At 38.8% G+C, this 27,250-nt stretch overlaps 1 protein-coding gene across 6 annotated transcripts in view; it reads right to left on the reverse strand.

Moving 5' to 3' along the window:
- Window positions 1–27,250, reverse strand: part of arhgap32 (Rho GTPase activating protein 32) — a 169,347-nt gene that overhangs the window by 39,884 nt on the left and 102,213 nt on the right. For 3 of the 6 annotated variants that reach the window (XM_062960952.1, XM_062960953.1, XM_062960950.1), the window contains 5 exons: window positions 26,268–26,390; window positions 22,811–22,888; window positions 21,537–21,618; window positions 16,097–16,147; window positions 13,551–13,625 (listed from right to left, as the gene is read on the reverse strand). In XM_062960952.1, the coding sequence (XP_062817022.1) occupies window positions 13,551–13,625; window positions 16,097–16,147; window positions 21,537–21,618; window positions 22,811–22,888; window positions 26,268–26,390 (409 nt within the window). Of the gene's footprint in view, window positions 1–4,166; window positions 5,505–13,550; window positions 13,626–16,096; window positions 16,148–21,536; window positions 21,619–22,810; window positions 22,889–26,267; window positions 26,391–27,250 lie in introns of those variants that run through there. The other 3 variants (XM_062960951.1, XM_062960954.1, XM_008114362.3) reach the window with 3 other exon arrangements.

Genomic DNA, 27,250 nt, shown 5'->3' on the forward strand with positions numbered 1-27,250 from the left:
TGGACTCCTGAGTTGACACTGTCTGGATGTAAGGCTTTGCACAGACTGTGGATCAAGGAGGCAACTTCTTCTGATGTGGTTGGACATCCTTCCAGTGACAAGTCTCTTCTACAGCAATTAGAAAAATTACAGCAGTTCAAGAAAACTGCTCTCATTTACTTATGGTATTTATTTATTTATTTATTACATGCATTTATACCCCGCCCTTCTCCCCGAGGGGACTCAGAGTGGCTTACATTCTGCCACGAGGTATACAATTGCTATAGTGTAAATTGGGGTAACAAAACAGGAATAGAATTGAAAAGAATAATGGATTGTGAGAGCTTCATCTTCCTCCAGGCTCATCACAGTCACCATTCTCCCACAACCTTGGCTAGAAGCTGCTCTAAATATTTCAAGTAAACAATAATAGAGGGCAATTTTCAGAGACAGAAAGCGGGGGGCACAGGCCATCAGAATAAAACAAATTTTAGGAAGCAAAAATATTCAGCATGTAGTGCCTAAGAGTTCAATAGAAAACAGAGGTTTGTTGTTTCGTTTTGTATTATTTCAATGTGGGAAAGGAGTTTTTTTTTTTTGCTCTGTACTATAATCAAGTTCAATTAAGTCCTCTTGTTGTATTATTTCATAGCTTGATTATCTAATGTTCTACCTGAAAATGTGCACCAGATCTCTAGTATCCCATTAAGTGGAACTAAATGCATCAGCCATCAGCAAAACATTACTCTTCCATTGTCAATATTCGCTTTGGGAACGCATTATCATTTGATGAAACATGCTTCAGAAAGCACACTGCTAATGCTGAAGCTATTCAGAAAAAGCTAGTAGGAGCTTCGGTTCAACAATGAAGTCATTTTCATTAGAAACAAGGACCATGCTAAAAGGAAAATCAATCAAGAAGGCAAAGCACATTGTTTGCCTTTTAAAAACAGGGAAGATAGTCTCATTTTCTAAACTAAGCTTATATTGGCTGATGAAAGATCTCAACCAGTATCTCCCAAGTTCTAGGCTAATATCTTGGACACAATATTCTGCAGCATGATGGTACTGAACCTAGAGATTCAGCTTTATCTACTATGGTTGCCAGCCTTAATGGCCTGATCCAAATAAAATTGAAGAATCCAGCATCTTGTGATAATGTACTTCCTTAGTTCATGATGCATTCTGTGAAGTATAATTTTATGGTTGATATAGTAGGTTTTTGGCTTTAGGTTTCCAACTTATGGCAACTCTAAGGTGAACCTACTACAGTAGAGTCTCACTTATCAAACACTCGCTTATCCAACGTTCTGGATTATCCAACACATTTTTGGAGTCAATGTTTTCAATATATCGTGATATTTTGGTGCTAAATTCATAAATACAATAATTACTACATAGCATTACTGCGTATTGAACTACTTTTTCTACCAAATTTGTTGTCTAACATGATGTTTTGGTGCTTAATTTGTAAAATCATAACCTAATTTGTAAAATCATAACCTAATTTGATGTTTAATAGGCTTTTCCTTAATGCCTCCTTATTATCCAACATATTTGCTTATCCAACATTCTGCTGTCCCGTTTATGTTGGATAAGTGAGACTCTACTGTATATGGTATTCTCTGCAGGTTTGTTCAGAAGCAGTTTGCCATTGATCTCTTCTGAGGATGAAAGAGTCTGATTTCCCCCAAGTTCTTCCAGTGAGATTCCATGTTTGAGGTAGGATTCGAATCCTGGTTCCGCAGAGTCCCCGTCCAACCCTGAAACTACTAAACTGCACAAAATTTCCTGTATAAGGTCAATGATAGCATGCCATTTGCCTAACACATTAGAAACACACCCATTAAAAATGCTAGAATCCCAACATTCTAATTCATTAGTGCAAGGCAAATATTGAAAGTAAGAATCTGATCCTCGCAGGCCTACAAAAGATATGGGAAACCATGGCTATAGTGTGACATTTGGAGCTGAGAAACAGAACCTGAAGATGGGACGTTATCTGGTGCTTTCATTATTAAGCAGTATGTGCCGGGCATGCTAAGGAAAAGCATATTTGAGGTTCTGCCTTCTGCCTTGTCACATGTTTCCATGGCAACTTCAAAATGATTTTTAAAAATCCAATTCTGCTACAGTGGTGGTACAAGAAGATGGATGCCAAAGAAATACTAAAGTGGCGGTGGGGAGACAAGTTGCAGAAGGTAAAAAATGATAGTACAAAATGGACTTAAAAGATATAGAAAACAGCAATGGAAAGTCTTCAGGTAAAAATAAACAATGCTTTAGCATTATGTTCATTTAGGCCAAGCCTATACATCTTCTTTGGATTCCAGGGCCATATTGGATTGCACAAACTCCCAAACATAAGCCCAGCAACAACCATATGGGAGGCGTCACGTGTGGCCCCTTAACTGCCTCTCCCTTGCCTCCATCAAGTCGCTGGTGATAGCAGGGCTTGACAGGTGCCAATGTTAAATACAATATGCTGAGTAAAATATACACAGATTATCATGTGCACTTTGTCATAACACTCAAGGCAAGATTAAAAAACATTCTTCCATAAAATCATCTCACATGTAAAATTCATGTAATCACCTAGAGATAGGTATCTAGTTCTGCATATTACAAATGCTTCATATATTAGGGGAAACTTCTTAGCTACTTTTAAGTGTTTACCTTTTTTGGAACATAGGACATAGTGTATATAATCTCCAAATTACATTTAGGTAAAGGTAAAGGTTTTCCCTTGACATTAAGTCCAGTTGTGTCTAACTCTGTGGGTTGGTGCTCATCTCTATTTCTAAGTCGAAGAGCCGGCATTGTCCTTAGATACCTCCAAGTTCACGTGGCCAGCATGACTACATGAAGAGCCGTTATCTTCCCACCGGAGCGGTACCTACTGTTCTACTCACATTTGCATGTTTTCAAACTGCTTGGTTGGCAGAAGCTGGGGCTAACAGTGGGCGCTCACTCCGCTCCCCGGATTCGAACATGCGACTTTTCAGTCCAGAAGTTCAGCAGCTCAGCGCTTTAACACGCTGCACCACCAGGTGCTCCTCTACATTTTGTTTACTACCTACCAATGAAGAAAATGTGATGTGCAAAGGGTGCACTTCAAGAATAGCAGAAACAAGAATGTGTTCTCTATTATAAGAAAGCAGATAGCTATACATTGGCGATTAGGAGAAACTAGAGGAATTGAATGCAAAATCACTTCAATTGAATACAAAATCTATTTCTCCAGCTTAGGTTTCTGTGGAAAAAATGGTTTTGATCTGAAATGCAAGCACACATTTAAACACACTCCTATGTCTAGGGAGTCCCTAGCGGGAGTCCAATGGACAATGAACCCCTGATTCAAGATTTCTGAATTCCCCGTAAATGACACAAAGCAGAATATCAAGGAAAGCAAAGGAAAATGAACAGAAAGTGGCTCCTTCATCTCTCTCATGCTCTCTGTGTTTTTTACCCCAAGCCTTTCAGTAGATGCATATGAAGTGTGTTTAAGCAGTTTCCACTATCTAAGTCTTCTCTGGTGGTTTGCTATGAGCTAATGTCTACTTTAATAAAGACTTTTAAAAACCACTCTGGAGTTAACAAATAACACAGACCGAAGGCCAGGCATTTCTGGAAGAGGCAAACAAACAATTAAAGTCTCTATAATTAATACCGCTCAAGAGAAGGAGTACTTCTTAAAATGGCTTTATTGGCTTAAGGAAAGAAGCTCAGAGGCAGGCAAATGGCTCCAGGGCACAGATCCAACAACTCCAACCTCACTTAAAACAAGAAAACTAGTTTGTCTAGATACAACAGTTGCAGTCCCACATAACAAGACATTATTCACTATTCTTGAGTAACAGGTTTTGTTTTGTTTTTCTCCCCCTTAGCAGCAAGAGAGAAAAAAAATGATTTGGATCAGCACAGTGAAATATGTTGTTGCCTATAAAACAGTCTACTACATTCCTTCTGATGCTTGACTGACCACATTGTGTTGGCATAATGAATTTGTCTCCCTGGGACAAATCAGAAAAAACCACTCCCAGGCGCTCTGTATCTCTATGTGATGGAAGAAGGGTATTTTAAACCTGTCTCTGTACGACACAAATATCTCAAACATTGCACTACATCAACAAACAAACAAAATGCAAAGCTATTTGCCCAAAAGAGGTTACGGGGCACTGCCTTACCTTTGTTGTCCTCTACTGCAGTCCGATTTCTTTTCGAAAGCAGTCTCAGTACCTGGTGAGACCAGACTGTGGCTGTTCAAAGAGTGCAATGGAGTTCTATAAACAGCTCAGCTTTCCAGCCACAAACGATCACAACCAGCCAGGCTGGAAGGTCAGGCGCAAACATGAATTTGTCTCCTGCAAATATCCACAAGGAATAATGTCCCCCTTCGGCTCAACTGTCTTCCTCTACTGTGAAAACCTCTCTGGCTGCCTCTCCCTGGTGCATCTATAGGTGAGCTCAGTGCCTCCCGGTGACACATACACTGCTGCTGCGTATCTGTGATCTGAGAAGGCTCCTCCCAAAGATCTCACTCACCCCTGAGAAACAAGCTACGCTGGTCTACGCTCCACCCTGGAGAGCCACTCCTCTGCTCAGGTGACTCCCCGAACTCAGGATCTGAAGCTCTTTTGCATCTCTCTCTCATTCTTCCTTCTCTCTTCCCTGGAAAGCATTGCGTGGAGTAACCTGGGAACCAGACAACAAGCCTAGTCCATCCACAAATTGAAATAACAGGAAGGGGGAGGGAACCAAGCAGGGAGGCTATTAAAGAAGATGATTCACTACATATGGCCATTCAGATCGCAAGGAGATCACTAGGGAGTTGCATTGAAATCACTGCTGTTAGAGCCCTGAGTGGGAGGGGATCTCAGAAAATACAATGGATTGCTTTTCTGCAAGCAAGTGCCTCAGATTCTGCCCTGGATAAAATGAGCTGAAGTGCTTATAATGATGAGCTGGCAAAAGATCAAATATTGCCAGCTATATGTATTATTTGATTCCTCTCTGGAGAAATGGATGAAGCTAAATTGATTTAAGGAAAGTTAACTAGCTTTGGTCAATCTGGCAAATATAACTGGGTTGATTAAAAATGATTTAAACTACATTAACACAGCCTTTAAGAGCTATATACATGAAAGGCACTAAAAGCTGTCTGATCTTGGAAGGTAAGCAGGATCAGTTCTGGTTAGCACTAGGATGGGGTTTTTTTTTTCCGTGTCAGGAGCAACTTGAGTCACTTCTGGAGTGATGGGTGACTGCCAATGAATGCCAGGTGCTGTAGACTATATTTCAGAGGAAGAAACTGAAAAAAGCACCTCTGGATACTCCTTGCCTAAGAAAATCCTTTGAAATTCATGGAATTGCCATAAGTCAACAGGCAACTCAAAAACACATGTAAACATACAAGACACATTCTGTTTGAGACAAAGAATATATAGAGTTTCCCATTAAATAGTTTTTCAGCTGTTTGGATAGACTTATTGAAAACTGCAATGCTGCTTGGCAGCGAACATTGACTAAAATCTACTCCCCCCCCCCCCCCCCCCACTTTTTCTGGCTTCACAACTGCAATTGCTGCAGCGTGCCAAGAACTGCAGATGGTTAAAAGAAGGGAAGTGATGCTATTAAAATGGAATATTAACCTCATTCGGTTAGATTTGAAATAATATATCCACTATTATTTGAAGTAAGCACTTGACTTCATTTAATAAGAATGACCTACATCACTTAAAATGTCTAATGGTATCAACTTGTTTTAATGCCCATCTGTGTAACACAGGAGCAGCCGTCTTTCCTTAAGATCCTGCAGGCATTTCTCAGGGTGACGCTGGCAGACATCTGAAGCCTGCAACGTGGCAGTATGTGCAACGACTGTGCAAATCCAAGTATTCTCAAAGATCATACCAAACTTCAGCAATACTGCTCTCAAGTTCAATAAGTATAAGGTACTAAACATGGGGGAGCAAGAAGTCCTGTGAAATCCTTGCTTAACAGAAATGATCAGGCTCAAATGAGAAGTAATTATGTTTTCTGGTTCTAGTTTTGTTTCAAAGGAAATGTTTGATGACAGAGAAAGTACAAGGAGGCTGCATCTGACAACCATATTCCCAGTTCCCCAGACCAAACAGGAGTGAAAAGATATTTTAAGTAGACCAAAGGTTGGCAGGCCAAGCAAAAAAGATGCTCCTGCTACTTCCAGTCTTCTTACCAAGAACTGAAGGAGTTGTGGTGGCGCAATGGATTAAACCCTTGTGCCGGCTGGACTGCTGACCTAAAGGTTGGGTTGCTGACCGGAAGGTTGCCAATTCGAATTTGTGAGGTGGGGTGAGCTCCCGTCTGTCAGCTCTAGCTTGCGGGGACATGAGAGAAGCTTCCCAGCAGGATGTTAACACATTTGGGCGTCCCCTGGGCAACATCTCTGTAGATGGCAAATTCTCTCACACCAGAAGCGACTTGCAGTATGTTCTTAAGTCACTTCAGACACAATAAAAAAAATCAAGAGCTTTCTGTGGTGATTCTGATTAAACAAACTCTCACACATCTCCTATTCCTACCACCTTGACATTCACCTATTCACATTCACACCAGGGATTTGGTGGGGAGCTACATATAGACAGTGGATTGCTACATGCCAGTTTAGACTATCTTACACAAGCTTGAAGAAAAGAGAAAAGGAAATGGAATAAAGACATGCAACAATTCTTCATGCCAGTTCTCCGTAGCACTTGAGAAAGGATGAAAATACAAAACATATCAAGCTTTAAAAAAACATCCAAAACCTTTCGGTGGATAAGCATTCCATTATATCCCAGAAACTTTGAAGTTCTTTCTTTCTGTTCTGTTACTTCTCCTCAATAAAGAATAAAGATGGCTAGCTCTTAGGCATAAATTGCAACCAGCTTGACCTGCCAAATTTTAACTGCTTGGAGACAAGAGAGTTATGAAGTTATCAGTCATCATTAAAAAATAAACATCTTGCTAGCATCGCTGTGTAGTACAATGTATTACACATACCAAAGCCTAGTAAGAAAGTGAAATGAAGTAGCTGGTTTAGTTAAATAAAAAAATAGGTGTGGTGGAATATTTGTAAATACATTATTAAATAGCTACAACAGTTTCAGATTATTAAAAACAATGTAACTGAACTATAAAGATATAAATTTGCAAAAAGGCAGTAAATAATAAATACCAAAAACGATACAACCTGTTCTTGGGGTTTTTTAAAAAAGCATTTTAATAAAATAATTGCTCTGGACTCTTAACTCCCAAACCGGAAGAAAGAGTAGTCCAAAAAAGTGTCTTGAATAAGCAGTGACGTTCTCCATTTGTGCAGCTGGTCCACAATCAAGAGAGCTGAACATACGGCGGTGCAAAGTGTTCCCAAACTACTGACATCTGTATCATGATGATGATGTTTTAATTGTGCGATGCAGGGTCCTGCTGCTACAGTCGGGGATGAGCCCATCTACAGACTCTCTTGCCATTTATAAGTGGTGGCAGCAAATAAGCGCACCAGGAAATGAAACACGACAGTGCCACAACATATGAATAAACATGCAGAGTTTGGCTGTAAGTCAATTATTTTCTCTGTTGCCAAACAAATGAAAGCAATGTTCCCAGGAAAGGTTTAAGGAAAGCTGGAGAAGTCAGAAGAGGTTCCTTAATGAACTGCTGCAGCTGCAAAAGAGGGAAAGGAAGTGAGGGAAAGACTGGGAATCTTGCCGAGACATGAGCAGAACAGGACAGGGTTCCCATCAAAACAGACTGCTCAGCTTGAGAAGGTTTCTGAACAGCTTTGCACAGACACAGAACAGCCTTTGTGGGTGACTCTAAGAACACAAAGAAGAACCAATGTTGACTTCTCCCATGTCTGTGGGAGTGATTTCCTAAAATGATCAGTCTGTAGACCCTTGATTATAATGGAATTGTAGGGCAGGAATAGTAAAATTATCATCATTACCAACCTTTAGTTTATGAACACAACAAACTTGTGAAATAGATTAGGCTCATCCTCAGGGCTGAACAGGGATCTGACATACCTTACCTTTACTACTCCAGCAAAAATGAACTTCAGTACTTACTGCATGGTTAGCAATGCGCAGCTACACTTCTCTAATTTGTTCCTACTCTAAATGGTGGTGGAGGATAGGAAGAGAAGCCAAGAAGGAAGTCTAGCTCGGAGTGGGCAACTGTGGGAGGCTAGGGTTCTCCATGAACCCTACAGGAGACCTTAGAGGACTGTACCACCTCCCACTGCACCCACTTCCACCAGGTAACAACAACCACCAGTTTTCCTCCAAATGCCCTCAAGGATACATGGCATTCACATCCCTTTTGGGCACCTTCCTGAACCACCCTTCTGTCCTGGTCTGCTCAAATGTCATGATTACATGTGGTGAAACCACACCAATTGAGATGTGCTATTTATTGTTAGGTGTGGGTATGTGTCAGAAATATAAGGCCACACACACTAATGTTGGTCTCAACATCCCTGTCTCCATTTCCCTGGTGCCCGATCTTCCCATGTTGTGCATTGTTGAATACAAGAGTAGCCTCTGCCCATATACCCACTTCAAGCTTTACTTCTTAAAAGACCCAAGGCAGTAAGAGCTGATGTTTGAAGGGACACTGCAAGTAGTCCTGAAACCTTTATACATTATCCTTGGGGAAATCACACTCCCTCAGCTCAGAGGAAGTCAACAGAAAACCTCTTTTAAATCAATTTTGTTAAAGTCCTGTCATTTGGTTAGCCTTTGGGACTTCGTGCCAGAAACGACCTGAAGGTACACAACAATAACCATCACCAACAACATAGAATCATGGAATTGGAAGAGACCCAAGTTCAGTCCAATAATAATAATAACAACAACAACAACAACTTTATTTTTATACCCCTCCCCATCTCCCCGGGGGGACTCGGAGCAGCTTACATGGGGCCTTGCCCGACACAACAATATAATAACAGCAATAAAACAATGAAACAAATATCCCAACAATAAAACATCAGCATCAATAAAACAGTCATAAAAATCAACATACAGCATAAAATGTTAAAAACGGGAGACTAAAACACGGATCTGGGCCAAAGTGCAGAATATTTCAAAATGGGAGAGGTAATGTAATGCAGACACACACAATCAAACACTCCTGACATATGCCATCCAGTCTCTGAACAACAATAACAACAAGGTAGAAAGGGGGGGGGGGGAGGGGAGACTTGGTCCTACTCCTCTCTTTTTTATTTCAAGGTGGAAGACAAACTGTCCTTCTCATTCCCATGGCACTTAAGTTTTGCTAATATTATTTTGCCAAAAAAGAGATCCTCTCCTAGCTTAAAATAGCCTGCACTCCCTCTAATTGCAAAATTATCTCATATTCCTAGGCGGCATGCACCATTCTTTGCATCAAAACCAGCACTGTGGCCATGCACTGCCCTTCTCCAAACCATGTAAATGGTGCACAAAAATAAAGCCAATGTGGTGGGCTATTCTGATGGTTAGATTTGGACTTTGAGAAACCAGGGCATAAATTCCTGATTAGCAAGGAACCTGGCCTTGGGCAAGTCCTATTCTGTCAACCTTAGAGGAAGGGAATGACAAAACTTCTCTGAAGAAATCTCGCCAACTGGCCACCCCCAAAACAGATCACTAAAGTTGTTTTGAAGGCATGTAAAAACACCATAGGTATATATATAAAGCAAGAGATGTTACGCTTTTAGGCTATAATGAGCTAAAAAATAAAATAACGAATATAATTATTGGCAGTGGATTTGAAGTTATGCAATAAACTTGTGTCCCATATGCTTCCAGTATGGAAGCCATCTGTGTTCTTTTCGTCGCGCGTTCCAGTTGTCATCTTAACAAATTTGGACAGAGTAAGAATCATCTTCTCTAGAGCCAAAGAATATTAAATGTTTTGCACACTGCCAACATTTCCATAGTCAGTGAATATTTTAAAGATACATATTGGAGAAGGCAAGAGTGTATCAATACAAAATCACCTCAATTTTATACACACAAAACATGAGCCTTCAGAGGGATCGTGATATAAAGCCATAAAGATGTCTGGACGCAACCTTACATTACTGGGGTGGTGGGCTATCTTTATTAAGATTAGCCTTTGGCGACTAAAACTGATAAACCTTTTCTATTGACTAATAAACTATTATAAAACTGTATAAAACTGATAAACCTTTTCTATTGACTAATAAACTATTAGGAAGAAAGGGGGACTACATCTTAAAGATATGTGCCAAACATTAAGTTAAATTAAAACCCACCCTTTCTGAGAACATGAGTTTAGAGTTACAAAAGAAATTGTGAAGAAGGAAGAACAGAAGCTGAACTTTCAATCCTTGCCATCCATTCAGTGCCCAGATTCGTTTCTCAAGTGGCCAGTGTGTTAGTTAACTGCCAGCGTAAATGGCTGTCAAATCATATTAGCTGTGATGCATAGCCAATTTATACTCATTTGACATTCATGTAATGAACATGACAACAACAAATGAGGTTGAAGAAATTACTGTATACAGCTTGTAAAGATAAAATTAACTGATCAGAAACATAAAACTGGGAATATGTGTGTGCGCGCTTTGAGGTGGGAGAAGAATGGTCAAGGGCAAAATTAAAATTGGGTACACTTAGATATGTGTCCCCAGGCACACATAATTATGTGAGTAATCGCCACGAGTTTCAGAATGTATAAAGCATACATAATTCTGCTGGTATGCAGCCAAAAACCAACCAAACAGCTATACACAAACTGCTCCCTCATATATTTCTGGTGTGTTAAGTAGAACCCACTATGGCAGTAGTGGAGGAGGGCACACTGATGGCAACAGAAGTGGCACTTCAACTAATTCCTGTTAGTACTGCAGATAAGTAGTTGCTACTAGTGAACTACTTTACTTTGAATGCAATTTTCCTGCTTCTTGGCAGGGTTGAACTGGATGGCCCAAGAGGTCTATCGCAACTCTATGATTCTATTATTCTACTTCTGTGTATGTATGTGTGTGCGTGTGTGCGTGTGTGTGTGTGTGTGTGTGTGTATATATATTTTACCATGAAAATTCTATGATGAAATAATATAAAATGAAATTAGAAACACTGCTGGAAGATGAGGCTCCAAGGACAGAAGGTATTCAATCGGCTTCTAGATTAGAGCAGAGGACAAAGACAAGTAGTACTCTGTCTGAGGACACAAATGCACTCAAGTTGAACGAATGCTTAGCTGTTGATGTGCTTAGATGAGAAAGAAATATCTGAAGCTACCAAAGAGATGAAAGGATAACAGATTCATTCAGGTAAGAAACTTTTGTCAAGGAGGGGAATGCTACTCTTAAGGTACTTGGAAGAAATTAATCACCAGAAACCTTCAGTATAGAAATGGAACCATTTCATCTACAGAAACAAATCTATAGAAAACAAAAGAATGGCCCACAGTGAGGGAAACACTAACTATACAATGCTCTTAGAAACTGAGCAGGTGTGATACGCTTTCAGAAGAAGGAACTGTGTATCGTTGCCTAAGAAAACATTATCTAATTCATGGGGTCACCATAAGTCAATGGGTGACTTGAAGACACTTACGCACACAGGTTACGTCAGAATGAAAAATAGATGGCTTCCTCAACAAACTTTGTAAATTAGATGAGACAAAGACACTATATTTGGCTCTCCTTTGCAAGGTGAAAACCAATAATTTGACATTTTTATAGGACTTCAGAACATGGTGGGTTTTTTTTTGTACCGACTGAATCACACAGCTTTTGATGCCATTCCAAGCTCTATTAACGTGCTATTGTAATCATCCAGGACTATAATTATTTGAATTAGGAGTACAGCGTTTGGCACTAAAAGTAGAAATAGGAGCTTTTTCTATAAATTTTAGTGCTAGCAAAGGGGAAGGTAACATATCATAACTTCTGTTATTTGTTATATAATTTATATCTTGGAAGCAATGTTAAGGCAATTAACATGGGATACAAGAATGATGAGCTCTAAAGTCTCAATGAGCACCTGCAAAGTAGCTGGTGTATGACAACTAAATTATACTTAAAAGAAAACATGTCTAAGTAAATAGAGGGTGTATGTAAAAGGAGTTGTATCATACATATATTTTGGTTTTGTTTAAAAATAATCTACTTAGATTTAAGAGATCAAACACACTGCGGTGTAATGACTCATCACCAGCTCCTACAAAGGGGGAAAAAGAATTGAAGCCATATGCTGACATGTTAAATCTGTTGTTCAGTTTTGTCTATTAGGTTGAGTACATGGAATAATGCTCAGATGTATTCATATGATACAGAGTTTGAGCATTTAGAATAGAATCCACTGCTTGACTTTGCAATGCTTGAAACACAACCATGCAAGATGCAAAGCCATTGGTAGAGTACAGTGGGCTCTCAATATCCACTGGGGTTTAGATCCCCTATGGATAACAAAATCCATTGGTGCCAAAGTCCCATCATACGCAACAGTGTAGTAAAATGGCATCTTGAACTTTTCCTACAACTAATCCAGTAGTGGATGTATCTGCATCTTTACTCACCTTCTCAGTTTTATAATTCTAGTTCCTCTCCCTCTCTTGCTCAATCCTGCTTTAGGCCAAACAAAGCCTTTCATTCTTTTTCACAGAATAATTTGTGATGGGACCTTGCTCCTCCACTTGTAAGGTAACTTAATGAGAGTATCATCAGCATTTTTGCTTAAGGTGATCAGATAAAAGTTGTAGATATGTTATTGAAGACTGGATATAAATAGTTCTTCAATTTGATTCCATCCACTGACTGAGGTTATCCAACATTAATCATGTTTCATCTCATCAGAGGCACATTTTGCCTAAAATAATTCAAGAAACAAAAACCACTGAAGCTAAGCCTGACCTTTCTACCATTTTCTCACAGTTTTTATAAATAAACAGCATAGGAGGATGGATAACCCGAACTAACAGTTAACAACTGTTTTAATGGAGGCAGATTATCCAGCCTCCATGACTCACAAAACCATGCCTTGGTTATTTTTACTCCAATAGATGTTCATCTTCACAAGCCTTTGCAATGTAGTCATGACAACCACAGCATCACCGTTCCCAGTTATAGCTTTGCAGCTGCATGTGTAATATGGTATTTGAGCTGCCATTGAACAACAGGGTTTCGATCATATTTCACCTGCCCTCCCTTGCCCCCCATGAAGACAACATGTCTATTCTGGAAATTTGTTGCATCCAGATATAACTAAACGTTCGCACACATACTGGCAAGCACAGGACATATGCAGTTTATGAGTCCCTTTTGGGAATAAAAGCTTGATTCTAGTTGTGATCTCATTGATTTATGAGGCATAATACACCTACCAAGACAAATATTCTATTCACAGATACATGCACATGTCAGAACTTAAGACTCATTGGCCAGCTATTAGAAAACAAGTGCTTGGACATAACCGGAACTATATCTTCTAACACCAAATTTAGTAGGTATTATTGCTAGTACAGACAATGTTAGGCTCTGGGTTAGCACACTTACCAAACTACAGTTTACTATATATAATATCTTCTACCTGAGCTCAGATGGGATTGGTTCAAAGGCTCTGAAACATAGGCTGAACCTTGCTTTACACTATCCATCTCCAAATCTGCATGCAGTTGTGGGGGAGAAAGGGAAAGTGAAGCAAGAAAAGGAAAAATAAGTTCAATACAAAATTAAATTGATTTGAAAATATTTCATACCTCTGCAGCTTAGCAAGTTTTTGTTTCTATGCTGGGCAGGGGAATTGTAGCCCTTCAGATATACTTGGCTTACAATTCCCAGTAGCCCTATAGCATAGCTAATGATGAAGGATTATTGAAGCTGAAATTCCAAAACATCTAGAAGATTGAAAATCCTCCCATTCTTAGTATAGAGATAGGAATTTAAAAACAGAAATGTCATCCCTAGAATCCATATTTACTCTCTGCCACCTGTGAATATAACCAATGTCGCCTGATATTAAAACCAACACTGATCAATGTTTGCTATTATTTTCTTCCAGGGTAATACAAATGTTTGCAGCCCTTCCTTTCTTTCTTTTTATGAGAGGAGTATATGCATGACAAACATACTGGCTAAAATTCATCCACAGTACACTAGAGAGTGTTATTATGATTTTTCATGTACAATCTGCCAGGGTCTTTGAACAATCTACAGAACACAATATTTCCATCTCACAAATAAGGTTTGGTAAGCATCGTATATTCAAAACTGAACCAATAGATTTACAGCTACATATGCCTCGGTGGAGCCCCGGTGGCAAAGTGTGTTAAAGCGCTGAGCTGCTGAACTTGCAAACTGAAAGGTCGCAGGTTCGAATCTGGGGAGCGGAGTGAGCGCCCGCTGTTAACTCCAGCTTCTGCCAACCTAGCAGTTCGAAAACATGCAAATGTGAGTAGATCAATAGGTACCGCTCCGGCGGGAAGGTAAGGGCGCTCCATGCAGTCATGCCAGCCACATGACCTTGGAGGTGTCTATGGACAATGCCGGCTCTTCGGCTTAGAAATGGAGATGAGCACCAACCCCCAGAGTCGGAAATAACTGGACTTAACGTCAGGGGAAAACTTTTACCTTTTTTATGCCTCAGTGTCTACTAGGGAAAACAATACACTTTTGTGAGCTTGACACTACATTGTCAAAAGTATAATAGCCACACTGATATGTGACTATATATTAATATTAGAGATACATTTTGAAATTTTGAAAGCAAAACCTCTTGCTTAAACTCTTCATTACAGACATATCTCTCTAGCAAAATAATCTAATAGCAAACTGAAATCTTTTAAAGAAAAGCTTGACTAACTAGGTAGTAAAGCTGTCACCCAATGACAGCCACTGCTGAGGCCAAGTAAGAAAGCGATGCATGCTGAAAAATTTAGCCCACAATGAAATCTTTGAGAAGAGGGCAGTGCTTCTCCATCTTTTTCATTGTTATTGTTGTGCGCATTTTGTGACAATCTTAAGGTGATCCTATAATGATGATTTGCAAGATTTGTTCTCCAACATTAGTGAACCCGGACACACATAGGGAGACAACCAAAGTTGTAGTCACACACAAAAATGCCAACATGGTGTCTCATCACACTGGAGCATTAATCCACTTTAAATCCGGTCTCTGTCTCCTGCAGGATTCTGGGGTTTGTACTTTGGTCAGGGGCCCAGGACCTGTCTGGCTGAGCTGTTTAAAGCCTCCTCCCTAAAGTGGATTTAAAGTGGATCCAAGCTTTAGTGGATCCAAGTTCTAGTGTGATGAGATCCATACATTCTTCTTTGGAGTTCAGAACATTACCATTATAATTGCTAACACTGATAGAAGAAAGATGCTCTGTTTCATAATGAAAATATGAATACTTTGGCAATTTGTCTCCTGAGATACTTTTCTTTGTGAGCATTAATACATTCACAAACAAAACAACTCAAGATTCCTTGTATTGTTACAATCTCAAATCACGATGCGGGTAATTAATTTTCCGTAACAACCACCAATATTATGAAATGTTTTCCTTAATATTACAAAAAATGTAATATTAAAACGGAATATGCCTAAGATATGTTTCTAAAAGCGGAAACTATGCTGTTGAGATCTGCTCAAAAGGCAAGCATTTACAACTGTGAATCAGCCTTGATGATAAAAAGAAGTAGACATTAATTTGGGGGTTGAAGCTGATAGTGATGTCTTCACTTTCCATTTTGAAAAAAGAGAAAACTTGAACATCGGAAATACCTTATTCCAGAAATTACTCTACATTTAATATCCTTTCATTATGAAAGTTGGTGAAAAGAACACCCCTGGATGATATATCTGTAGATACAGTTATAAATACATCTTTGAGTCTAGGATTGTAACAGTATATTGTGATTAAATAGGTTCCAACTGTAATTACAACAATCCCTAAAAAAATAAAATTAGCAACAAGAATATTTCAAATTACTGCCATTTCCATTTCTCTCTCTTTGCTCTGTATTTTAAATGTAAGGAATAAAAAATGCAATGGTGTTTTCCTTCCATAGCTCTCAGATACTGACTCGATTAAATACAAAATTAGACAGAATGAAAAGGAATAAATGAAACCGTACAGGGGGGAAAGTAGCTCCAGGATGCTGGGCGGGCTCCATGGGCAGGGGAAACTGGGAAAGTACAAGTCAAAGGAAAATAAATTATTACAGTGAACATCCATTTAAAATACATTTTCATTTGTAAGCTGGAAAGATTCAAAGCAACTGAGATTGAACAGAGACATTCCACATTCATTGTTTGGCACTTTTCCACAGCTGTATACACCTGCTCTGAATATCTGAGTTTTAAGTAGCTCAATACAAAACGGAAACTGAAGCTAGATCAGAAAAATGCACATACAGTAGAGTCTCACTTATCCAACGTTCTGGATTATCCAACACATTTTTGTAGTCAATGTTTTCAATACATTGTGATATTTTGGTGCTAAATTCGAAAATACAGTAATTACTACTTAGCATTACTGCATATTGAACTACTTTTTCTGTTAAATTTGTTGTATAACATGATGTTTTGGTGCTTAATTTGTAAAATCATAACCTAATTTGATGTTTAATAGACTTTTCCTTAATCCCTCCTTATTATCCAACATATTCGCTTATCCAACATTCTGCCGGCCCGTTTATGTTGGATAAGTGAGACTCTACTGTATTTCCAAAGCACTCAAACAAAACCTTTCTGTAATGTGAGAACAGACACTTGCTCATCCCAATTCAAGTCATCACATCTCAAGACCAAGCAACATAATGTTGTACATCCACAATCCCCCAGCATTTGTTAAAAAGTTCAGTGATCTGCCCCTTTAAGGTTTTTCTCTTCATTAGAACTAATTTAATGTAACCAAAGCCAACACAGCTGCTTTTATTTATCCCTCGGCGTACATTTCTATCTTCTTTAAGACAGTGCCAAATCTGAAGAGATGGAGGAGAGATGGAAATGAAAGTGTTGGAAATGATGATGGCCACTTAATGCACCATCACATGGGGTGGAAACAAGAGATTGGCATGATAGGCTGATACAGGAATTTGATAGATGTGTGATTTAGTATCAAAACCATACATAAAGACAGTTGCACAAAACCTGAAAAAGCGAGGAAGGCTTTTCATCCTAACAGATTCATCAGAAGTGCTTTGTAGGACAAGTTTTCACATTTGTTCATGTCAAGTATATTTTAGTATACTTCTTTTTGTCTGTTTGTAAGTTGACTCATTTAGTGGCTTTCAGAAGAGAGACAGTATTCTACAGTTACATACTGAAAGGTAGGAACAACAGTAAATCTTTCCTTTGAGTTCAGTGATAAAGAAACTGTGATTCTCTGGTTAATGCTAGATTTCTGTTTCCATCAATCCATCAAACATGTTGGCTGATGGGATTTTGACAGAAAGACTCCACCAGAATCTGGAGGGTCACAAGTTTCAGATTCCTGTTACACACAGACAAATCCCTTCCAACTACAAAAGAACAACATTCAGCTGGATTGAAGTATCAGATTGAGAGCCATCAGGCTCATGGGTGACGGCCCAAGATTTTGCCTCTATCAGTTCCCTGTTGATCAACACATCGTTCACACACATTATTCGGTGAGTTCTGCAAATGACCAACAACAACCTGATAGACATACCAACAACCCAAAATCTTCAATTGCTTCAATTAGCTCTCAGGTCCAAATGCTTATAAAAATGGTCTATACAAATTAAGCAAACAAATTTTAGCTTAAATAAATTTAACCAGATACTATTGCATGCAGCATTTGCAAAAACTAGAAGAACAGCCATAAAGGGACACAAAAACAATCGTATTCTGTACATTAAAAAAATATTTTATCAAGTCTATGCACCACAAGGATGAATGTGTGTTTTCACAAGATACCAAAAGAAGCAACACTTTATTTATGTACAGTAGCATAACTGTGTATTGAAATGGTATCCTAATCCCGAATGGCATTTTGTGTTTTATTTATTTGCTAATGCTATAATCCACTAAACTAGCAAAAACATTTGATGGTGACTCTGATACAGAATGAGACAGATGGCATGCTGATTTTTTTTTTAAGAAAAACACATTTGCTCAAAGATAATGATATACTCTTTGGAAGACCTCTGCTAATATAGCTAGCATTCAAAACAATGGTAAAACAGTAGCAGAAGAGACAAACAAGAAAGAATAGCATCTATTAGCAGAAAATCATAAAGCAGAGAAACTGCAGAGGGCAGAACACCTGGCTCTTTCTTAGCCTTCACTACAATTGCCAAGAAACTGACAACACTTGGTTTAAAAACAACTAGAAATGGAATTATATACCAGAAAAGAACATGATGTTCAGAATAAGTAAAATCGGTGCTACAAGAAGGTGACAGGACACATGTTTGCACTTTCTCTGTTAGTGCAGAACTAAACACAATCACTGTACATTTTGTCTCATGAAGAATATGTTTTGCATCTTCAGTTACAGAAGAAACTGGACTGTTGACTTTAATGTGTGAGAAAAGAAACATCAAAGAGTTCCTTTAATCCAACTATCAATGTGGAAGAGTGTGAGTTCTGTCCAGTGTACTTGATTCTAAGATGCCACTGATTGTGAGACGTACATTAATTTCAATACCACCAACAGAATATATATATATATAATAGAGAGAGAGCACATATGTCTTAGAATGGAGGATATACAGTTAATATCAGTGACAGTGGCCATCAAGCTATTGTTGAACTACAAGTCCCAGGATCATAACCAATAACTGGGATTTTGGGAATTAAAACTTCTATTTCGTCTTAAGGGTCACATGAGAGCCTCCCAGTCCTACAGCAACTAAAAACAATCCCTCTCTGATAAAGAACGGTTGCAGTAGAGAGTTGTATCATTGATTTCACTGAAGTGGGGAATCTATTCTAGGTTTCATTCTCAATTTTAAGGATTTTCTGATACAGTAGATTCTCACTTATCCAACATTCGCTTATCCAACGCAGTTTGCCTCCCGCCCCGATCCACAGCTGTTTATCTAGGCAGCAAGGATTGAACTTTTTATGGATTTAATTTCCAACAAAGTTTTTACTGTAAGTTCATTTTATGCCTTTCTATCTTTATTTGTAGTCAATTTGTTAGTAGCCAATTTTTTAAGACAAAGTTTTCAATATATTGCAATGTTTTGGTGCTAAATTCATAAATACAGTAACGTTACCGTCTTTTGGACTGCTTTTTCTGTCATTTTGTTGTAAAACATGATGTTTTTGGTGTGTAATTTGTAAAATCATGACGTAATTTGACCTTTAATAGGCTTTTCCTTAATCCCTCCTTATTATCCAACATTTTCACTTATCCAACATTCTGCCGGCCCATTTATGTTGGATAAGTGAGACTCTACTGTATCTAGATTGCTGACTCCTATGTGCAAAATAAGATCAGCACCTTGGAGAACTCTTTTAAACTTTAGGCTAACACTTGGCATGCAGTCACTGCTGCTGACAGTAAAACCACCAGATTTCCATTGCAGCTGCTGGGATGCAAAGAACTGCCAATAATTCTCACATTTCTAATACCTCCAGCCCCACATACCACTTCAGAGGTCAAGTGGATTAATGCACTGCAAGGGATGTGGCTTGGAAAAACTTAAAAGTAAACATGGCATCTCCTTAACCATGCCACTCATGTGCAATCCCCATTATTATTATACTTTTGCATGCAGCCCTTATCTTCTACATGGTGATGGGAGTACTGCTTGTATATAAGAATATATGGGGCGCCTCTAGACCTCCTAGCAAAAATGGCAAATCTGGGTATACTGCATGATGGAGAGAAAGTCAGCATGACTTTATGCATTTTGAGAGAGGCTCAGAAGAAACAATGCTGCCCTTCTGACCCACCATTTTCCATTCTCAAATCTATTCCTTGGATTGCCATTCAAGAACGGAATGCATTTCCCATTGACCTATGAGATCCCAGTGGATTGAACCACACAATTAAGAGTTTTCTGGAATATAACCTTAAACATTCAAAAGTAAAACTTATAATGTATGAGTTTTCCTGCATTTCTACCCAGTCATCTTAAAATGAAGCCATTTTTCAAGCAAAGCAGGAGCTCACTAAACATGGCACGAAAGAAATTAGCACCAAAGGTTACATATAAATGGCAAAACGAGCATTTTTTTTCCAGATAATGTAATGGAAATTATGTGCTTTGCAAGGAAGTAAGTGGAAACCTCAGGTGGCTTTTAGAGTCACTGAGAACCAAAGAGTCCCGCCTCCTTCTTTCTGAACATTAGGATTATTTTAATAACACTGACAACTATTTATGCCACAATTCCAATAGTTATTGACTTCACATCCAGACTTCCACTTTCCAAAAAGACACATTGTCTCATATCTATTCTGCTAAATTTCCATTTCAAGCTGTGCTTTAAACCCATTTGGTATTTCATGTTTTCATTCCTGCATAACTTCATTTCGGTACAACTACTTTGCCAGCAGTATAATAGGCCTCATATATCTTGGCCATACTTCTGGAGTGGAATAATCAATTTCTCTCGAAAGCAAGCAGAAACTCAGTAAGTGGGTCAAAAGCTGGAGGGAGCTATATTACTGCCATTGGAATTTAAGATTTTCTTAACAATAAACATAACCCAAGATAAGTTTACCTTTTTTTGAAATGTGTTATCAACAAATAAGACCCAAGAATAAGCCTCTGTGTGGGAAAGATCACTAACACAGAAAGTGCACACTTTGTCTTAAATACGCACATATTTGCAAGACTTACAGTCCATTTCTGGAAAACAGACTACAAACAGAACAAAATACATATTTTAAAATATTTTTAAAGTTGTTTCTAAAAAAATATGCAGATATGCTTTAGTCAATCTAGAGGTTGCACAGATTAAGTAAAACCACAAAAACAAATTACAGTTCAGGTAAAACACATTACAATTGTGTGGATTTTGGAATGAGAAGAAAGTAATAAAAGATGACACAAGTCACCTGTGGCAAAATAGGTTTAGGACAAAAGAAAATCCACAGAGATCAAGGTTTGAAGTCCTTAGTTTGGAAGCCAAGATATAAGTTCACAAAACTGAACAAAAATGTCATTATTAACAAGACAAGAAGATGCAATTGTGAGAAGCAGCGAGTTTAGTTTCTGAATTCAAACTTCAAAGCCAAGAATTATTGGAAGTCAAACCGAAGGGGGAAAATGCTGATGGCAATCTTTCAGCATTCTTTTTAATGGCAAGGCATCAACTTCCTCCATATGTAAATTTGAAAAGACTTGCTCTCAGATGAAATATTACGTCTCACACTAAGCATTAATTGTTAACCAGTCCAGATGTAGTTTAATTGCATCTTAATACTTTATAAAACATATATAAAATCAAGATAACTAAAGATATATATATATATGTGTGTGTGTGTGTGTGTGTGTGTGTGTGTGCTTTTATGTTAACACTGAAAGATTTTAAGCACCTAATTAATATTGTAAAGCAGAGTATTTATATAGTTTAAAATGTACATACTCATACCTGGTTTTGGCACGGAGTTGGTCACAGACTGAGGAACTTTGTCATTAATTAGTTCCACACATTCGCTAGGAAAGAATCCCACCTGTTGCAAAGGGAGAAAAAAGAGAGAGAAAGAAAAAAGGACATATCGAATCAGCTGCATATTTAAGACAACACTGGAACAGAATCACACGTTCTTAATATTTTCAAAATAAACAGCTATTTACACAACACCACACCACTGAGAGGAAATCTTTTAAAACTACAAATCACTCTTGATTAACTCAATTTGACATTCTATCAATGTCTTCAAATTTCCTACATTTCTAGGACCATGCACAGATGTGTCGGTATCTAAACCTTCAACCAATTACCTTTTTGAACTAAAACTCACAGAATTCCTAGGTTAGCATGCTTGCTGGGGATTCTGGGATATGTAGTCCAAAAGTAACTTTCCTAAGTTCCATAATCATCTCTGCACTTGGCAGTTAGTTTCTATCAAAAGTATAAACTCAGCTCTAGTACAAGAAAACATTCCATCTAATTGCTATCCCTTAATTTCTTAATTTCACTATCTTGTGCAACACTCCTGTTGTTCAAGTATGTTCTATTTAAAGGTTTTTTTCCACTTTCCTAACTCTTCCCATTTGCCTTCCTGATGGTCCGCAGGGCTACATGTCACCACCGATCATTTCTGGTATTTTTCCTCCATCTCTTTCCTTTAATATATCATACTTTGTCTCTTAAACTGCCAGCCTGCAACTAATGTTTGCAAAAGATCCATTTTCATTGTTCTCAATGCAAGGAGGACAGAAAGTTGTAAAATAGTTTCATTTTTAAACCTTGTTTCTATACATTTTCTCTTTTTTTAATGAAAGAAAGAGAAGAAAACATGAACAAACTGGACGTGGTGACTGTTAAGCACATTAACTTTCTAGGAAAGGCATAAAACTTTTTTTTTCGTGTCAGGAGCAACCGGAGTTGCTTCTGGAATGAGAGAATTGGCCGTCTGCAAGGACATAGCCCAGGGACCCCCCGGATGTTTTTGATGTTTTACTATCCTTGTGGGAGGCTTCTCTCATGTCCCCGCATGGAGCTGGAGCTGATAGAGGGAGCTCATCCGCACTCTCCCTGGGTGGGATTCGAACCTGGCAGCCTTCAGGTCAGCAACCCAACCTTCAAGTCACAAGGCTTTTATCCCCTAAGCCACCGGAGGCTCCAGCATAAAACATGGAAACTACTGAAACTGCCTAAACTTAACCAGCATCTATGACTAATTTAATCACTGAACATACCTGAAACCCATGCTTTCCCCTCCACCATGTAGTCAGTTCTTTTGGGGGCATATCAATAACAGACACAATATCTCCCACCTGGAAATGAAAAATGTACACTCTTATCATATATATTTTTTCATCCTTGTGGATAAAGGCACATGTCCTGTTAGACTAAAAAATAAACCCAAATATAGAGTACATTTAAAAGGTAACACTTCCTAGTCTGGCAATGGCATCTGCATTTGTAAAATCTAAAATATAAGTGAAGGCACTGCAAACGCTTCACAACGCACATTGTAATCTATGCATAAGGAGAATTATGTTTGATAGCAGTGAAAAGGCCAAAAGCTGCTATGATTAAAAGTGAGATAGAGCCATCACGGAAGAATGAAATCACTTGAGAAAGGATCTTGAACAAATGAACTGCTACTTTTGAATCTAGTATTCATTTGTATATTTGTTCTCTTTGAGTCTTCCCTTTTTCTATGAACTTCAGGGTCACCTTTCAAAGGCATGCCCCATTAAGTTAAACCTAGCAATATAAGAAGGAAATGTAATGTTTCATCAGAAAGAAGGAAAGATGAGAAGAGACATTTAAATATCCTCTGAGACCACTTGTCTTGTATAAAACATTTATATTAGTTTGCACGAATCGCTCAGTGCTTGCAAGTGACACCAGCGAAACTCAATATATGCAAGATTCTTCGTATGTGCCTTTTGAGCCTTTTAGACATACTATATCCATATTTTTTTTCAGTTTAATCTCTTATTTCACAATACAAATTTAACTGTGTGATTGTTTTTAAATGCAAGATAAAAACATGACATTGGAATGTATGGGCCACATATTCACAAATATGGAAGACTGCATTCAGATAAGTGATGTGAGATTCACAAAGAAACCAAATTATTTGTCAAACTCCTTATACAGTGGAGTCTCACTTATCCAACATAAATGGGCAGGCAGAATGTTGGATAAGCGAATATGCTGGATAATAAGGAGGGGTTAAGGAAAAGCCTATTAAACATCAAATTAGGTTATGATTTTACAAATTAAGCACCAAAACATCATGTTATACAACAAATTGGACAGAAAAAGTAGTTCAATACGCAGTAATGCTATGTAGTAATTACTGTATTTACGAATTTAGCACTAAAATATCACAATGTATTAAAAACATTGACTACAAAAATGTGTTGGATAATCCAGAATGTTGGATAAGCGAGTGTTGGATAAGTGAGACTCTACTGTACATGTTTTTACATAAGTAATAACCAATGTTACTCTATATACAGTGATATACATTCATGAGAGTAAAACACTAATGGACAGATTTTGGGTCTCATATATTTAAAGGCTACCCAAACAAGCTTTCAGTGACTATACTGGATGATTTAATATGTCCACTCTGAAATCCCAAACTGTATCATGTAACATTTCTTCTATCTTCATTTTATAGACAGTCCCCAAGTTGCGAACAACATAGGTTTGCTCTTAAGTTGAATTTGTATGTAAGTTGGAACAAGTACATTTTTAATGTGTAACTCCAGCAAACATATTTATGTACACACAAGCTTTGGATAGCATAGGAATGGGATAACATCCCTGTGGCATTTATTTTGCTGCCTGTGCCCCTGTTCAGAGGAGATACCTCACTTGCTGTCCCTGTGACCACTGGAAACTTTGTTTTTGTATCCTGCCACCATCTCCCTGAAGGGATTCGGGGAGGCTTACAAGCGGGACCAAGCCCAATAAAACAGAGTCAACCAAATAAAAACACATTTAAAAACACAAATAAGCAGATCGGGGTATTGGGTGGCAATCTGTGCTGGACGGGGTTGCACTCCCCCTGAAATCACAGGTCCGCAGTTTGGGGGTCCTCCTGGATTCAGCGTTGACGCTTGAAGCGCAGGTGTCGGCGGTGGCCGGGAGGGCTTTCGCACAACTCAAACTTGTGCGCCAACTGCGACCATACCTCGTGAAGTCTGACTTGACCACGGTGGTCCATGCCCTAGTTACCTCTAGACTGGACTACTGTAATGCGCTCTACGTGGGGCTTCCCTTGAAGACGGCTCGGAAATTACAACTGGTCCAACGCTCGGCTGCCAGATTAATAACTGGGGCGAATTACAGGGAGAGATCTGCTCCCCTGTTTAAGGAGCTCCACTGGCTTCCGTTCATTTTCCGATCCCAATTCAAGGTGCAGACCATCATATATAAAGCCCTAAACGGTTTGGGACCCACCTACCTTCGTGACCGTATCTCCTACCATAAACCTGCTCGATCTCTGCGATCGTCAGGGGAGGCCCTCCTGTCGCCACTGCCTTTATCCCAGACCCGCCTTGTAGGAACTAGGGAGAGGGCCTTTTCTGCTGTGGCCCCCCATTTATGGAACTCATTGCCCATTGAAATCAGGCAAGCCCCCACTCTTTCAGACTTTAGGAAAGATCTAAAAACATGGCTCTTCCGATGTGCTTTCGGAGAGTAACTGTTACATGCTTTTGTTACGCCCCCATTATTTATCCTCTAGACTGTCTGCTATCTTTTCCTTAGTTCCCTGTGGTTTTATTCTTATCCGTTTTCTTATCCTTTTCTCACCCCGAGTTTTAACTGAGTGTCAGTGCGGCCTGCCCTGTTATATTGCTCTTTGGATTTTGTGTTGTACTGTATATGATTCTTTATTGTATTGTTGTAATTGTATTATGATATGTTGTTTTTATATTGTGTTATATTGTATTTTTCCCGGGCATGGCCCCATGTAAGCCGCCCCGAGTCCCCATTGGGGAGATGGTGGCGGGGTATAAATAAAGTTTTATTATTATATTATTATTATAACAAGCCAATCAAGCAACCAAAAACAGTAAAGTATTTAAACATCATTAAAATCAAAACCAGTCTCAACAACTAGAACCAGGACTATAATGGACATATCAAGACTAGAGAGGGAGAGGCTTGGCATGGGCCAGGGCTGGGGCAAAGTGCTGAATTCAGTCTGGCAGTTAATTGGATCTAGGAATCATAGACACGGTCTGATAATTTGCAAATGCACATTGGAATATCTATGCTTTTAGGTCCCTACGGAAGGTACAGAGAGTGGGTGCTAGCCTAATCTCCCTGGGGAGAGAGTTCCGGAGCCGGGGGGCCATCACCAAGAAGGCCCTCTCTCTCATCCCACCAACCATGCTTGAGATGGTGGTGGGAGCGAGAGTTGGGCTTCTCCAGAAGATCTTAAGGCCCATGCTGGTTCACAGGGGAAAATGTGGTCGCAAAGGTAGGCAGGATCCGAACCTGGCTTGTTGTGGAAACAAGGATTGGAATAAAGCTTCAGTAGAGACACCTTTCCCTTCAAAGGGATAGATTTCGCTCACTTCCTGTTGTCGCACCACTGTCCTTAACTATGAGTGATTTGTAAGTCAGATGTTTGTAACTCAGGGACTACTTGTATAAGGAAAATTTATTCCTCCAAGTATTTACCTCAAAAGACAGTTCATCTGCTGCCTGAGCAATATATCTCTTGATAACGTGGGCAGCTGCGATAGCAGGAACATTAATGGAAGATTCTTCATGGACGAGGAGGTGATTCCCCTTGTTATCAATCTGTTAAAAAAGATATGATAGATGTGAGGCGGTTGAATGAAGACAAGCAGCTCTGCAGATTTATCTTATTGACTGTTTGCAGGGATTTCATACTGATTTACAAAGACAGCAGAGCTTGAGGGGCTCTAAGTAGAATGAGTGCACAAGTACAACATAAGCACTAGAGACCAAAACAGGAAAGGAATGGCCACAAATAACTCCACTTTCTATAGATCAGAGCTCTTTTTCTATTGTGAATGACAGCACTAACAAAATTAGCAGAATGCTCTAACAGACATCTACATTACCATTCTTGGTAACAAAGAGAGAAATTATGCTGATTTGGAAAGGATGATCACACCAAAACTGTACTATAGACATTATTTTATTTCATTATAGCCTCTATCCCGGTCTTCTCTTAACACCTGAAAGCAACAAGCTTGGGTAGATAATCGCATTTGTTGCAATGCACCTTGAAGTCGTCTCCAATTCATGGCAACCCACAGGTGGATTTATCACAGGATTCTCTTTGCAAGATTTATTTAGGAGTTTCTCTTTACCTGACTTTGACATGGACGTATGACTTTCCCAAGGTCACCCAATGGGTTCCCATGGTCAAACAAAGATTTGAATCCTCATCTTCAGAATTGTAGCCCAATGCTTAAACCTCTACATCACACTAGCTCTCCAAAATAATCTGAATACATTCAGCTTTCTTTGATAAGAGGAGCAGAGCTGTGGATTTTACAGGTGAAACACCTGTCAAACTTATTTCACCCTATGTCTATTTTAATAATAATAATAATAATAATAATAATAATAATAATAATAATAATACCCCACTTTTTCTCTCCACAAGGAGACTCAAAGCAGCTAAGTGA

The sequence above is a fragment of the Anolis carolinensis genome, unplaced genomic scaffold (assembly GCF_035594765.1).
Source record: "Anolis carolinensis isolate JA03-04 unplaced genomic scaffold, rAnoCar3.1.pri scaffold_8, whole genome shotgun sequence".
NCBI lineage: Eukaryota > Metazoa > Chordata > Lepidosauria > Squamata > Dactyloidae > Anolis > Anolis carolinensis.